Source organism: Gambusia affinis, linkage group LG15, assembly GCF_019740435.1.
Source record: "Gambusia affinis linkage group LG15, SWU_Gaff_1.0, whole genome shotgun sequence".
NCBI classification, from domain to species: domain Eukaryota; kingdom Metazoa; phylum Chordata; class Actinopteri; order Cyprinodontiformes; family Poeciliidae; genus Gambusia; species Gambusia affinis.
The window spans coordinates 4,274,947-4,291,774 of record NC_057882.1 but is presented as its reverse complement, the minus strand read 5'-3'; the positions used below and the strand labels follow the sequence as shown (position 1 = coordinate 4,291,774).

General features: G+C 37.7%; 1 protein-coding gene across 1 annotated transcript; it reads left to right on the top strand.

Moving 5' to 3' along the window:
- Window positions 1-2,198: 2,198 nt before the first annotated feature.
- lrrc32 (leucine rich repeat containing 32) lies at window positions 2,199-14,344 on the top strand. The gene is made up of 3 exons (XM_044141007.1): window positions 2,199-2,567; window positions 4,579-4,672; window positions 9,539-14,344. Exons 1-3 carry the CDS (start codon window positions 2,437-2,439, stop codon window positions 11,402-11,404), a joined length of 2,091 nt encoding a protein of 696 aa, XP_043996942.1. The 5' UTR covers window positions 2,199-2,436; the 3' UTR covers window positions 11,405-14,344.
- Window positions 14,345-16,828: the final 2,484 nt, after the last annotated feature.

Below are 16,828 nucleotides of genomic sequence, written 5' to 3'. Positions count from 1 at the left end.
GCTGCGAACAGCTGCTGCACCTGAAGCGAAAAGGAAACAAACCAACAAAAACTGCGGGATTCCCGGATGGATAAATCCCCTTACGTACAGGTGTAACATGATGCAAGGATATAAACGGTGATGGAGAAAAGGGGGATGAATAAGAAACCAAACCAGCTGTTACTGTGCGAGAGCCAGCAGACAACATGTTCAGGTAAGACGCTTCTTGTTGCTTTATTTAGACTTTTTGGTCAAGTTGTTTTTGTTGGGAGCGGTGGGACGTAACCCGAGTACTTCCTGCACGGACACTAACGGGGGGGGGGGGGGGGAATTTCCCCCAAATTTCTTCTTGATTAAATTACGTCATTAAACTTTATAGATGTTACTGTGACAGAAAGCAACTGGCAAATATCCAAATCTGAAGTGTTTCTGGTGTCTTCTCGGCGAATCCGTTTGTTTATCCCAGGAGCGTTTCAGCGCGGCTCCGCACCATTTAACCGTCAGAGCGTGAGGCGACGCGCCGAAAAGGCGGGGTCACTGACCCCAAGGTGACCTCCCAAATATATATTTGTGATAATTTTAATAAATCTGTAATAAATACATTCAGTAAATAAAAATGTATAATTACTTACACAGTAAAATTGTTAAATGTTTAAATAAATCTTATATGAAATCATAAAAAATATTTGTTTATTTAATGTTTCATCTGCTGCAGTCCACAATGAAATAACTTAAACTGTCTCATGATATATGAACATTAACATTGGTATTGGCCGATGTTAGGCTTTTTTTTTTTCTTTTTTAGCAAGTGTCGCTTCAATCAGTAAATCCTGGCCGATATTAATAACTCAGTGATGCAGCAGGATTCTGAGGTGTTGAACTGAAGCAGAGTTGTCAACAGTGATGCTTTTTCTCTGTATATCTGGTGAATTCTTGGTTAAAACAAGTCACTGAAGTTGATTGAAGAACAAATTGCATACTTTTTTTTTGCAAAGTATGCAAAAAAACTTTACTCAAGTAAGAATAGGGATACTTCCTAATAAAACTGGTTCATTTCATTTTATTTTGACTTTTTGTTTGTCTAATGTAGTTAGTTTTCATTAGTTTTTAGTGTACACAAAAAAGAAGGATATTATCTCTATAATTTCAAACACACAATAAACACACATTATAGTTCCAGTTGGTTGTAGTCTTTCCCCATTAATTTCAGTTCTTATTTATTTCAGTTAAAGGAAATGTTTTCTCAATTTCAGTTTTGATTATTTTGTTAGTTTTACTTAACTATAATAACCTTGATGAGAGCTTGTTACTGAAATGTAAAAGACGACTTAAAGTCCAGGTGGCCAGACTGTGAAAGCAAAACCAAAACTAAAGAATGTCAGATTGGATTAGAGCTGTTGGTGGAAGCAGAGGGGCTTTTCCAGAGCAGATGGAAAAGCCCCTCCATGTCTCGTTAGAAGGACGAGACATGGTGGACATCAGTCAGCACGTCTCAGCAGCACGGCTCTTCAAATGATGGAGAAATGATGGAGCACCTGTGATTGGATGGGAGGAACCTGAATGTCTGTCTGTCCACTTAGCTCCACATCCATCCGTCTGTCATCTATCCATCCATCCATCCATTCATCTGTCATCCATCCATCCATCCATCCATCCATCCATCCATCCATCCATCCATCCATTCATCCATTCATCCATCCATCCATTCATCCATTCATCCTCAGTGTTCTCACAAAGATATTTTTTTCTCAGTGAATGTTGAATTAAAACCTCTCATGACAGGCTGCAGCAGCTGCAGCAGCAGCAGCTCCTCTGGGTTTCCTGCCTTTCTCTAAAGTCTGGTTTCAGATCTCAACATGCTCAGAAAAGGTTTGACCTTTAAAGTAAAGATACTTTTACTTTAACATCTTCCTGCTGCTTCAGGCTTTAGGAGAAATATTTTAATGGTTCTCCTGGTTCCTGATGGGAGTTTTAATCACATTTTCCCATCAGGGTGAGACATGCCTCTACTCCTTTGAGACTCTCTTTATGTACTGTGACTCGTTAGTATTACAGTGATCATTTATAGTTTGTTTATAGTGTGGTTTTGGCAGAGAAAAAGCCACATGACAGCTCCCCCTGACTCCCACAGGCCTGAAAGGGAGTCGATCTCTCTCTGGGTGGAGACACCAAAACATCCCCAAATAAGGACGCCTTTTTTAAAGGAATGCAAATATATGGAGAGTTGAGAAGGTTCAGTTTCAGCTAAAATGCCCCAAATTCCAACTGCAGAGGTCCAAGAATAGTTTTTTCTCACTGGGAAACTGGAAAAGTGGGAGTTTGGGGGGGATTGTTCCTGGACTTCCCCGGCCCCTTATATGGCAGTTTCCCTCCCCCGGGTGGCGGGAGGGTGGAACCGGGCAGCACGCTCTCAGAGGGACGTGATGGCCGGTCGGGTCGGCAGACGTGGTCGCCCACATGCAGAGGCAGGAGTCAGCTGAGAGCCGTTGGTGTGCGGTGCAGGCGCCGAGCTGCGAGTGGGTGCATAAGGATGTAAAACCAGCGTGGTCAGGAGCCACTGAAAAGAAGAAGATTAGTCATCCGCTGAGGTAAATGGAGAGAGAAAACTGCTAATGTGGGATGTTTGTTTTTAAGAAAGTGGCACACAGGGCACCAAGACTGAGAGTTTGAACGAGAAACGCTTGGATTTTTCAAGAAACTCCGTCAGACGCCGAAAATAAAAAATACAGTTAAATGTTGATTTTTTAATTTAAAAAAAATTCAGGCTGAAACGATTAATCGAGATGAATAAATTTTTGAAATAGCCGTAAGCTAATTTAGCAGTTGATTAATTGCTAGCTGGAGTTTAGAGAATCAGAAAACTTAATTTGGAGGTTTCATAATGTTTCCAGACTGGCCTCTGACGTCACCCTGAACATCACAGGATGGGTCTGAAGACTAATTTAGTGATTGATTAATGGTTAGTTGGAGTTTACTGACTCAAAATAAAAACTTCATTTGGTGAAAGAACAACAGCAATTAAGCTAAAACTGTATGAAAAATATATACATTTTACATTTAAGATTACAAAAGTTTATCTGTTTGGGAAAAGGTTTTATACCTAGAACTCCTCAAGTGGCATCGATTTAGTTTCACCTGGTCCAATTCTGGAAATTCTCCTACTAGGCATCATTTGCTTCTGAATTATTCATATATATATATATATATATATATATATATATATATATATATATATATATATATATATATATATAAATAAAAGGCCTCAGCTTAAAAGTATAGTCTTTTGCTTCTAAAGGAATGCTATGTTATTGCATTTTAGACAGTAAGATGTTTATTTTAAAAAAATAACAGAATTATTATTTATTTGCATTTTTATATTTTTAACATTGTAAAAAAAACATGGATTATGTTTTAATCAAAAGGAGACTTTGGGTCATTATTTATTTTCCTAATAATTGCTGCAAAACAAATATTTAACATTTTAAAATTTGTTTATCTTTCCTTCTCTCTCTGAGAAATTGTAAAGACAAGAGAACATGCACTCAAAAAATAACCTGCAAAAACACAATCTTACTAAGTAGTTTTGTTTAGTTTCCAGGGCAACTATCTTATTACATTTGAAATAGGACAAGATATTTGTCCAATGTTATAAATGAAATAACCTGCCAGTGGAACTAGTACCTGTTCATCAATATAAGTTTTGTCTTACTTCAAAAGTACATAATATTTTCACTAGAAATTAAACCAACAATATTTGGTAAGATTGTGTATTTCTGCAGCTCTCCATTATTTACAGTTTAAAACATGTAGATGTGTGTTGATCTTTATAAATTTACAGTTGCAGTAAAAGTTGTTTCATTCAAAGACTTTAAGCTCTAAATGTGCTTTATTCCTTCTGACTGTTCTTGTTGAGAAGGTTTGAGAAAAATCTCAGCTTGAGATGAAGACATCTTTGGTCTTTATCAGATTCATAAACTGTGAACCTCCTCTGCTTTAAGCTCTGTGGCTTTTTTCTCATTTTAAATATAATCCGTTTCTGTGCTCCTTTTCCTTTCAGGCTTGCCGGTTTACATAAATTAAACTTACTGTGAATCAGGGAAATTGTATTCTTCTTTTTCAGCACAATAAGGCGTTTGTTTCACTGACATTTCCATGTGCTTATCAGCGTATCGTTACCATGGGTACTTACCATGACTTCAGTGCTAATTACTCCCACATTGTCTGCCTGCACTGTCACACGTTGTTTTGTTTTGTTCAGAAATCGTGACTCATCATAGTCTGTCTGACAAAACAGTCTTCTTAGCTTGTTTCAAAACAATAAGCCTCAGCTAGATGCTGAGAACCGATGGAAACCCGTTGACTGCTTCGTCATTCTCCGTAGTACCACAGAAATGCGATGCAAGAGAAGTGCCGCGGTGTTTCTACAAAGGAGAAAAGCCCCTTCTGTTTTTTAGGCACAAAAATAGCACTGTCAAAGGTCAGCATGTCATGATCTACGCAAGGCCCGCTTCCTTCCCCTTTTTTTTTTCAGCCGTATCACCTACAGCATGCTTCCTGAGTGTCTGATTTGTGTGATCTGGGCTCTCTGTGCTGCAGGACCATGGCCGCCTTCCAGCTGCTCTTCCCGCTGTGGGCCAGCTGTGTGGCCGCGGCCGCACATCCTTCCCGACACATCGCTCCATGCCAAGTTGTAAGTACAAATCCTGAAGTAACTGGCTGAATGGACTTTGGAAAAAGTTGTTTTTATTTGTTTGTGTGGATTGGAGACATTTTCTACCACCAAACCATTCATAACATTCTGATTACGTGCGGTGTTGAGCTTAATATCTCATGTTTTTTTATCAACGGCTTGTCTTGTAAGCATTTCAGGAATTCATCTTGTGTTTATATCGCTGTTAAAAGATTTAAAGTTCAACCTTTATATAATACTTGGATGCTTTTAGTGCTCATATTTCATCTGTAAGCCTCTACAATTGTTGTGAGATTTACTACCAGAAGATTGTTTCTTTGCTTACAAATTATTTTAGACTTTTCTGCACTACAAAAACACAAAATGTTACCAAGTGTTTTTGGTCTAGTTTCTAGCACTAAGCTGTCTTTTTTCAGTTAGCGTTATGTAATGTTATTGTCTGAGTATCTGCACTTTTTTCTTTTTTAACTGAAGCAAAGCTTGGAGAAATTGAATTTAAGGTGTTTCTTAAGAGGTACACTGCAAAAACACAAAGTATTTTTGGTCTTTTCTAGTGCAAATATCTCAGTACTCTTGAAATAAGACAAAACTTACAAGTATCTTTTTATGTAAACAATTCCTTCGTATTCATTAAAAACGTATTATGTCACTTATAATGAGACATTTTTCCCTTGTAGTGAACTAATCTTCCAGTGGAAGTAGCATATTTTTTTTTAATCAATATTTAGGAATTATTGACATAAACAACCTGATGTATTTTGCTTAAAAATGACTTGTAAGTTAGTTTTGTCTTATTTCAAGTGAACTAAGATACTTGCACTAGAAACTAGGCTGAAATTCCTTGATAAGATTTTGTGTTTTTGCAACCTAGAAGATAAAGCAATCAGAAAGTCGCTTGCAGTTGAGCCATTTTATTGTCTCAACACTGGGAAATCACCTTAAACAGTTATTTTGTTTCAGGTTTTCACTTAAATTTCTGGACCTATATATGTCACAGTTAAGGGTCTCTTTTGAATTTAATTAGGTTGCAAAAGCAGACATACAACAGTTGTGCAAAGGATTCGGTTTGCAAGGAGCTGGCATGTCTAGAATGGCACAGTTACATATGGTGGTGTAATCAATTTTAGTTAGTACAGACATCGACTCACCAGGTTGACTAATTTTCAAGGAAATAACAAAAAATGCGTATGAAGACTTGTCATGATGTTAAATAATTGCAGAAGTTGAACTGGTGTCATGCAGAAATCCACATGATGAATTTAACCTGTAACATATTAAAGGGCAAGGTTTATATGTGATTAAGTCAGAATCATATGGAAGTTAATGTGTGTCACTTTCATTTGATGAGGTCATGTGTGTGGCTATAATTATCCAGATATCAGTTCCAGTTTCACTTCTGTGATTTTTACAACAGGGACAACATGATAAAAATAGCAACTCAACAAGCCGTCTTCTTCTTTCTGTGTGTTATCTTTTATGTATTTGATAAATGCTGAAAGACCCAAACACAAACAATATTTGCAAACATTGTACTTTCTTAAGACGATTGTGGAGGAAATTTCTAGGGACATTAATCTAGGGTGACCAGATTTGGGTTTCTGACAAGGAGGACACTTCTTGTAAACCTTAGGATTCCTTCATTTTGTTCTCCACTTGTCTCTTTTTAAAATTTCAGACATAAATATTATGTATTAAGTCTGTGAGAGTTGTTGCTAGTTTTAATTACTTTTGAAACACACTCCACATGAACAGTATTCATAGGTTTTCTCAATTTTTTATCTTTTAAATGGCAGGTTTAGCAATTAAAGTATATTTATTTCTTATAAGAAAATACAAGATTCCTTCCCATATTCCTTTATAATTTATATTGGATTAGATTCCACTGTTTAGTTTAAAAACAGAAGTCAAATGTATTCGGAAAATTATAATTTACCCCAACATTAACAACCAGGGCCACCATTTTTTCCATTTGCATATTGGGAAAAATCCAGAGTTCTGCAAAAATAGCCAAAAATGCACACAAAAAATGTCCAGGCACCCGGGAGGCGCTATTTAGTTCTTACTGAAATCTAGGAGACAATTTTTTTACTTGTGAATGTAAATGAAAGGCAAAAGCTTTTATGTGAACCGTGTGGGTTACTATAAATATCTAAATTTCAGTTCCAGTTTTACTGCTCTTACTTTACCACTGATGCTACCTCATCATATGTCATAAAAGATACATACCATTTTTACTTTACATATTTTGCTGCATTCATATTGGAATACGAAGAGAACATAAGCCTTTACACACCTAAAATAATAAATTCCTACTTCTCAAGGCTACAGTATCAAACATTACCGTCTGCATCTCTAATAACGCAAAAGGAATGTAACATTTCATCATCGTTTCAGACTTTCTGTTCTTACCCTTCTGGTTTTGAATTCATCACAAAACTAATGTTCTAAATATTCAAAAAGAAAAATAAACTTTGGGTAGTTTCCCAAACTCTCTTCACACCTCTGCAAATAGAATTCAAGCTATCAGGAAATAAATCATGCATTTAGATTTATTTTTAACCTGCCCTGGTCAGTTTATGTGAGAATGAGCTGAAATGAACAATTGTGTGTATGTTCAAGGTAGTCACGGCTGTGTCAGTGCAGTCGGCTGGTGATGTCCCAGGGTTTCAGACAACAATTGAGGCCTATGAAACAGAGAAATAGATCTGGTAAGATAACACTTGTCAGACTGGCACTGTGTCATTTTTAAAAGGAAAATGGAAAGAATAAGGGGAAAAATGTGATTACTGATGTACATCGTCAGTGATGTGGAGCTTAATCATCACAGTTTAATCAGCTGATTAAACTGCAAAGTTTAATCAGCTGCTGTGTACTGTGTACAGATTAAACTTAGAATTTGAGTAAATTATCTTTTTGTGAGCTGGATAAGCTTTTCCAGAGGAGATAATAATTAGATTGCAGGTGATGGTCATAACTCCCATCGTGGTTTGAGCGGGTGCTTGATGCTCTCGTCGTCACAATAAATCCCCAGTTGAAAAGGCTTGAGCCTAATGGCCAAAATGATGGACTGACTTAACTGAGTAAAATTAATGCAACATCAAGGTTTAGTTAGATTATGACTTTTTAGAGATCTTGGAAATCAGAGGATGTCTGGAATAAAGAGGTCAAAAATATGGACATTGACATTCAGGCCCCTAGCCATGGCTGCATGGCGAGTGTTCAGGAAGACCTTCAACATTCCTGGTTTGTTTTTTGGTCTGACGTCCTGTGTTGCCTGATGCTTCCCGTCTCTTTCTCCTTCCTGTCCGGTCATTTCTGTTGCCAACTAACAAGAGCTGCAAAACAAGTCTCTGTTGACCATCCCTGAACTCTTTTTACACAGTTCAAAGCTGGTGCTTTTAAGGTATAGGGTATAAAATTTCTTTATAGTGCAAAAAAAAAAAAAAAAAAGGAAAATTTACTGCAGACTCTTTAAATTGGAGACCAATGGCGCTGCCTTTGTGAAAATTGGCAGTAGGAAATGTACATTGATGTGCATTAATTTTACCTTACTCTCCTTTCCAGAACTGATTGGATAATTTTCAAGAATAAACAGCATTTTCAGGCTCATGGCACGGTCCTAAACTCTTCTGTTTAGTTTACAATCAATCTTGGACTTTATTTTGCATCTGTTCTTGAATTTCTTTATGTTGATGCACAATTTGCTGCTTTTCGAGATATTTTAGCCTACTGGATTTTGTCAGTTGGGTGTGACTGATGAAACTAAAGCTTTCCAAAGACTGTAATTAATTAAAATTAATCTGTAATTCAAGACACAAGGACAGAATCTATGTATAATAACATCTTTAGAAAACAAAGGGTTTGGGTTTTCTAAAGATGCTCTGACTAAATCTGATGTATAACGTCTTGGCAAGAATCAGATGTAACAGAAACAGGCTTGTGGATACAATTTGTCTGAGATTACATACATATTTCACCATCACAGAGAACGGACTCAGCTTTCTGTGGCGTTTTCTCGTCAGTCCTCCCTGTTTGTTCCTCCATGTCTGATAACAGATACAAGATGTTTTGCCCTTGAGTAAATAGACCGGCATGTTTGTTTACACCCATCTCGTGAGCCCTGAAGAATGCCCGTTTCATAACACCGCAAATATGCCAGGAAGTTAAATGTAGTCGAGTGGAAGAGAAAACAGGGGAGGAGACAGCTTTATGAGCTGTTTTTGGACAGGCTGTTTGGGGCCATGTGGTTTATGTTACAAACTACACCTAATGAGTTAAATGCTTGAATTTATTAGGGTGGGAAATAGATGGATAATGACAGAACTTAGTAATAAAAATGTGTCATGTTTTTGATGTTGCTAAAAAATGTTTTGTTCATTTTCTGTTAATTGAGTTTAAAAGAAACAGTCAATGGTCATTTTTCTCAGACTAACTCACCAGCTTGTATCTCAAAGGACTTTATAGCTGCCAGAAGATTATTGATTATTATTAAGTTATCGTTCTGCTTTAGACGTTTAAAGGCCTTGCAGACAGGTCTTTATCAAAGTGAATATCTCCACCACATTGGTTGGTTTAAGAAAAGTGTTCATCCACAAAACCCCACTGAATTACACCCCAGAGTGTTGCTTTAAACATGCCAAACCCATTGGAGGCAGTATAGTGCAAAGCTAAAACCTAGGTCAGCCAATCACAAGAGGCTATGTGTTTTAGTGAAATAAAATGGAGTGTAGGTGTGAATAAATGGCCAAATGGTTTCCCAGATATCCCAGATAAGCTGGACTAGGCCTTGGTCTGAGTTATGCCATGGTAAAGACGTCTGGCCTTACAATGAATTAATCAAACCCTTGTCCTTATCTTTGTTTCCAGGTCCAGATGGATGTGTTCTGCAGCGATCTAAGTCTCAGGAGCGCACCACTCAACCTTCCTCAGGGAGTCCAAATGCTGGATCTTTCTCGAAACCAGGTTCAAAACCTCTCGCTGGAAACCTTAGGCTTTCACACCGGCCTTCACCAACTGAACCTTCATTCCAACAAGATCCACTTCATCCAGCCAGGACTCTTCAAAGACATGAAGGATCTGAGAGTCCTGGATCTCTCCCGGAATCACCTGAATGTTTTTGCACTCTCCAAAATAAACGTCGGCCCTCTCGTGGCTGTGGAGTCATTGGATCTTTCAAGCAATGGGTTGTACACAGGTATGTCAGACTACTTCCTGGCTGAATCCCCATCTCTGGCAAACCTTTCACTGGACAGCAACAGCATCACAAAAATAGCACAGAACACCTTCAGCAGATCATCATCTTTGAGGAAAATTAGTCTCCACAACAATGTCATCCTGGAGATAGAAGATGGAGCTTTCGACTCTTTGGATCATCTGACAGAAATTGATTTGTCTAAGAATTCAATCACCTGCATCATAGACTTCAATCTTTACAACTTGGAGGTCCTTAATCTCAGCAAGAATAGCATTGAGTTTTTCCAGAGTGTGAAGTCAGAAAACTCCTTTAAGCTTCGCTCTCTGGATCTGAGTGAAAACAAAATGCTTTACTTCCCTCTCCTCCCAGAAAAGAATGTGCTTGAATTTCTGAACGTATCACGAAACCATATTCAGACTCTCAACACCACAGGGAGTGTCCTGAACCTCACAAATTTGGATGATTTAAAATACCTGGACATGAGTCACAATAAACTCAAAAGTTTATCTGAGGTTTTCTTTTCCAATATGGAATCACTTGAAGTCCTCAATGTGAGTAACAACTGTATCAGCTCATTTTCTGTCACATCTAAAGACATTCTGCACAAGGTGAGGGTCATCAATCTAAGCCATAATTCTCTACAGAGTTTGACTTTTGGGGAAAACGCCCTTCACTCCCTGAAAAAGCTCTTTTTACAGGGAAATGATCTTGCTGTCTTAGACCAGCAAATATTTCAAAGACTGCCCAGCATCAAGTACCTGCAGCTCCAGCAGAACAATCTGCAAATCTGTAACAGTGAGCAAAACCAAAATGGCTTAAGGCTGAAGGGCCAAAACCACCAGGATCCAATTGGTTGTGTGTCATTCTCATCTGTTTACAACCTGCACTTCCTGTACCTCTCTGAAAATAATCTGAGGGCCATTCCTGCAAAGGCGTTTGTGAACACCCCTTTGAAATTACTAGACTTGTCCCTAAATCCAGGATTAGACATGCACCAGGACTCCTTGTTTGGCTTGGAGGATTCACTGGTCCATCTGCTGCTGAGGGAAAACAACATGTCAAGCCTAAACACAGACCTGACCTCCCTGAAGAGCCTCAAACACGTTGACCTGTCCACCAACCAATTGAACACCCTACCGACCTGGAACAAAGACTCCGCCATCGAGTCCTTGAACCTGCAGAACAACAACCTGGTCACCCTAGACCAATCCACTGTCCTCGCCTTGGAGCGTTCCTTAAAGACCCTATACATGGGCTCCAACCCTCTAAGCTGCTGCGACAACCTGGGCTTCCTCCACACGGTGCAGCACTCCACGATCGTTGTTCCTGACATTGAGACCGTGACTTGTGTTCACGAGGGGTCTCCGGAGCCAGTGAACATTGAGAAGTTGACCAGAGAAATGTGTCACCAACCAGATGCCCCAAACTACACGGCGGTTGTCGTGATGACACTGTTAGTCGTGATTATCCTGCTGGCGCTGCTGGTTAAATGTTTTCGATCAAGGAGACGAAAGCGCAGCAGAGGCTTTCATGCATAGCAAGACAATCACATTCAGAGTCAAAACGTTCATGAGACTGTTGAAGGTTTTAAATGTGAATGTGTAATCTGGAGCTTCTCAGAGACTGTATGGACTATTTGAAGCTCTGGGTTTGGATTACAACTACAAAGAGCCATCACGAGTTGACAAACACAGCTGTCAATCAGGCACATCTCCTACAGGAAGTCGTGGTTGTGGAGTACAACCTAGATAACAAAAAGACAAGCCAATGAAGGCCCTAGTTATTGTTATATTTTCTTACAACACAAGGCTGGACTTTTTGACTGAGTTTTATGTCAGTTTCATGCAGCTTTGTTTAAGGAACCCAAGGTTTCAATCCTCCTGTGCTCACTTCTTCAGGACTTTACACCACAGACCAGAAGCTGTTACCAGCACCAGTGCAGAGCTTTAAAGCCAATATATGTTGCTTGAATGAAGAAAAGTCATCTCTATGCCTGAAGCAGCAGTGTTAAATGATTGTTTTTTTGTACCATTCCTGATACCTATTTATTGAATGTAGAACCAACACTAAATCACTTTGCATAGACAGTAGCATCAGGAGACCGGACTGAAGTACTCTTCCGCTGTTGCAAGTCATATTTTCAGAAACGTGCTCTGAGGATCACGGATGTATATTAATACCAGTCTCTTATCTATATGTGAAATTTGTTGCAAAACTAAAACTTGCTTTAAAAACTTCAGCAAGCACTAAAAGGTTGGCATCAATATAGGAAATAATCTATAAAACCAAAGAAGTATAAGAAGTATAGGGGTATGAACCTTTAAATGTGTGAGTTGGTACATTTGTTGAGGTTGTATCCTGGACTTATGATAACAATATTGAAATTATCAACTCATAAATACAAATTTCAGCACGTTAAGGGACTTAGAGTAGTACTTATTTTTGTAAAAGTGGCTTTTCCAGAACTTCGTAGGTTGAAATGGTCTCAAATTTCGGGCATACCACATTGTCATTGATTCCCAAGTTCATAAGTGTGGACTGGTTATAAGGTATCAAAGTTTTTAAAACCTCTTAGTCATGCTCATCCTGTAGATTAAAGTAATTTCAATAAGTCACCAGAGGTGTTACCCCTCCCCCACATGTTGCTGTGCAACAGGTGACTACTACATATTTGGTAGTGTTGAAATTTTTCCAGTTGTGTAAAACCGTGTGAGTCATGGTGTGGGAGTCAAAGAATCCCTTTAAGCTAAGTTAAGCTGTTAAAGGTCCTTCAGTGGACAGGTGTTGCTAATTAGCCGTGGCTATAAGCACTGTTATTCAGACATCAGATCGTTTTGATCTGCATTTCTTGTGTTGGTCCGTTCCAAATAAACGGTAAAATAAAATAAATTAGCCTGTATAGCTACAGTTAGCATGCTGTCAGCAAGCAGATAGTCTGTTTAATTAACCAAGTAACATCGGCTTGTTGTACTTTGTTATGCTTTAAAAAGTAGAAAAACTAAAAGGGACAATAATCTTCTAAAAAAAGAGGGGGATGTTTATTTGAAAACAAAGTTTTCCATATTATTCAAACTTTCTGCTTAAGTCTACGTTGTAAAAAAAAAAAAAAAAAAAAAAGAATATTAGCAATAGATAACATTATTATACCTGTTACAAATGAAATCAGCTGAACAATGTTGCACATCTTTGTTTTGAATTATTGTGTTAATGTCATAAGATCACACTATTTAAATCTGAGATTATCACTCTGTCCAAAATCAATCCCAAGGATTACTTGGGGACAACTTTTGTTTGGATGGAACATTTCAGAAAGCCATGCTTTAAAACTCCTCATTGGACAAATGATACGGACATACACATGTTACAGATACACACACAAGTTAGTAACATACAGATGTTAGTCATTATAAAACACATTTTTCAAGTATACTGGGCCAAGATTTTCTAGTTTGTTGCTGTTAGTGATTTTAGAGCTGGGGGAGGTGGTCGGCCATGTGGCATTTATTTGGTCATGTGATGGTGATAGGGATGCAGCGCAGGATTGTAGGATGTTTAATAGAAGAAGTGAAGCAATTTCAGTGATGTGGTTGGTTTTTCATAATGTTGAAACTGTTGGTGAGTTAATGCAGTTCTAAAATTGAGTAATATTTCTAGTTTTATAGTCCTGGTTTTACAATGTTCCTGAAGTTTATTTTAAGGTGATATTTTTCTCAATGCCAACACTTTTCTTTATTTCACGATCCTATATTTTACAATGTTAAGTACTTCGATTCTCTAGTAAATATTGTTAAAGGTGGTAAACTATTTAAATGGTAACATAAATATATGGTTGACTCTATTATTCCAAGTTTACTGCAATTTATTTCCCTACAGCCTGATTCACAAAAAAGATTTGCACATGTAAACGCGCCACCTGTAGAGATATAACCAGTAATGCCTCTAAGTTTGAGTCTGGGTTCTAGTCTTCTTGCAGATCTAAGTTGATCTTGGGTCTACTTTAAATACAGACATACAGATAATTGACTGGTATATATTTTCATCTAGCGATTGTCAGAGCTTAAACAAAGTATCTGAGTTGATCCTTTGAGAGCTAAAACCGACTGATGGCGCTTTGTACTGAGATTGATTTCAGTGAAGAAAAGTTATTTGTTTTTTCAGCTAAAAATGAAGAAAACACTTCTACACAAAACAAAACATGAAGGTGTTTATCTAAAATGGCAATATACCCTCAGTGTAGTTTGCACTTTAATCTTGTATTTGTTTGGTTTTCTGTTTTGTGACTGTAAACACTAAAACTATGGTTTATATTCCATCAATGAGTGAAAAGTAATTTATTTTGTAAACTTTGTGACTTAAGATTTCCTACAGCATGTTGTTTGTGTTGATGCCACACACCTGGTGCTCTTCTTGTTAATAAAAATGTAAAAGTATGTTTTTGGATCCTTTTTTAACCAATAAAATGGATACATGTTAAACTATAGGTGACATTTATTCTGCACCCAGAATGCAAAGCTATAGTCCAATTGTAAATAGCTTAAAACCTACTGATGTCTTGCGTGCTTTCTGATCGAAGCGCTGGTCAGTTAGGAGAATATCAGCAACAGAGTTAGCAAAACTACTATAAAACAGAAACTGTGAGTGAAACGTTTGTTCCGAAGAATCACTTCCCGAAGCGCAAAACGTGAAGGCAGGTGTACAATTTTGACCTTGTTGAGTGGTACGCTGTCAACACATGGTGTGTCTCTGACACATGGTGGGTATCAAAAATGATTTAATTTAGCAGTTCAGCACTAGCCTGCATTAAATATCACGTTTGTATAGCATTTTAGCTATAGTAGAAGTTCTCTAGTGACAGCGCAGCTAACTTTTTAGTTAGCAGTGCCCACCATTGCTAGTTAGTACATCCACAATCTCAACTATTTATTTATTTTTTTTCCCTCCAGGGGGTCTTTTTGTGGGCTCTAGTGTCCCTTATATGACAGTAGGCTGACAGGAAAGTGGGAAGTAGAGGGAGGAAGACATGCGGCAAATGTCGTTGGGTCCGGGAATCGAACCCGCGACGGCCGCGTCGAGGACTCAAGGCCTCCAAACATAGGTCGCGCTACCCCCTACGCCACCGCAGCACGGCCCTCAACTATTCTTTAAACTTGATGAAATACATTGACGGTTTTTGAAGGTGGACATCTTTGAAGTAGAGACCAGACCAAGATGAGAACCAACGTGGGACCTCTGAATGTTTTCAACCTGGAGACACAGACCCACAGTAAAAAATGTTTTGACACATGCAGCTTGAACAAAATGATTGATGTTATTATCTACATGTTGGCTTCATTTTATATCATTTTGAGAAACTACTTGACCATCATACTCTGAAGATGATTATTTAGAAAAAAAATTTTTTTAGATATAAAAGGAATAAACTATAGATACTGCAAGTGTTTTGGAGACGTTTTGGTTGTTCTGATAAAATATTTTAAAATGGCAGTGAGTCACATTTTATAACATGTAAAATGGAAGCGTCGTGTCCTGGGGTTGTTTTGCTGCTGCAGAGACTGGTGCACTTCATAGACGGCATCATGAGGAAAGAACATAATCTAGGAATACTGAAGCGACATTTCAAAACCTCAGCCACAAATCTGAAGCTGGGATATGAATGGGTCTTCAAAATAGATGCGTCTCTGCGTCTGAACGAGGAAGTAATTCAGTCATTCATTTCCGGTGTGTTGGACTCGCCTGATGGTTTTGTTGCTGGGCAAAAGCCCTTGACGACGAGAGTTTGACACCCTGATCTACATCAGCACACTGATACTGGTACAAAGGTATGAGTATGTTATTATTATTATTATTATTATTATTATTATTATTTTATATTTCTGAACCTACCTCAGATTCTTTTGCAGGAAGCTGTCGATACTTCGTCTGGAAATTTAGTAACATATTAGCTGCTGATTTCAATACAACACAAAACAGAGGTACTTTTTTTAGCTGTCGGTTTCACTTTGCGGTGCTGCATTTGAGTGGCTTGTTTTAAATGGGAAAATTGTAAACTTACCACAGTGATATTGCTCTGTATCAGTTTACAGAAGGTGCTTTCCCTAGATAACAGTGACATTATGTGTTTGAATACATTACAGGCTTATGAGGAACATGGTTCATGCTAATTATGTCAGTATAACTTCCCCTCGACTGGAAAGGTCTGCAAATTACAAATTTGTCTTCATAATTCAGACCTACAATTACTGTTTTGTTTTTCAGATCTATCTTTTCATCAGAACGTGTTTTGTTTAAATACATTTGGAGTTTATCATGCCAGTAATTAGGGCTCCAACTAATGATTATTTTAGCAATTATTGATGATTTTACCAATCAATTATTCTAAGAAGAAATTAGCCCATTTTGCATAGTTTGTATTTGAACTATGAGCCTTTCTTATACAATACTGGAAATACGTTAAAATATATAAATAAATCATTCCTTATCATTCCTCATTCCTTATAAATAAGAAAATCTGCCAGATGTCTGAAGTGCAATAATAGGAAAGGAAAGGATGCATGTTCAGCTAAACAAATATTTCTAACATCATCTTGTGAAAACTTCAAACCTTCCTGAATAGTTTTTGGATCGATAGAGTAATAATTGGACTGCGAAAGTTGTTTAATAGGAGATGTTTTTTTGTTGTTTTTTTTTTCAGAATTTGAACCAGGTGAAGCTAAAAATGCCACTTGATGAGTTCTGTTTAGAAAACATAGTAACAAAGAAGGACTTTTTTCTCAGATGCAAAATGTTGCATCTTCAAAATAAGCCAAATCTTCAGCCAAAATCTTTAGTTTTGGCTTAGAACTGCTCTGATTATGTTGTTCTATCAGCTAATTACCTTTTACTGAATCTTTATACTTTAGTTAAAGATTAATCAAACACTAAGTTAGTTGTTGATTATTTCAATTGATCGTATCAAACCCTAC

Coding starts and splice junctions, on each gene's coding strand:
- lrrc32 (XM_044141007.1), top strand. CDS start 2,437: ATGCAGAGGCAGGAGTCAGCTGAGAGCCGTTGGTGTGCGGTGCAGGCG. Junction 2,568..4,578: donor AAGATTAGTCATCCGCTGAG/GTAAATGGAGAG, acceptor TCTGTGCTGCAG/GACCATGGCCGCCTTCCAGC. Junction 4,673..9,538: donor ACATCGCTCCATGCCAAGTT/GTAAGTACAAAT, acceptor CTTTGTTTCCAG/GTCCAGATGGATGTGTTCTG.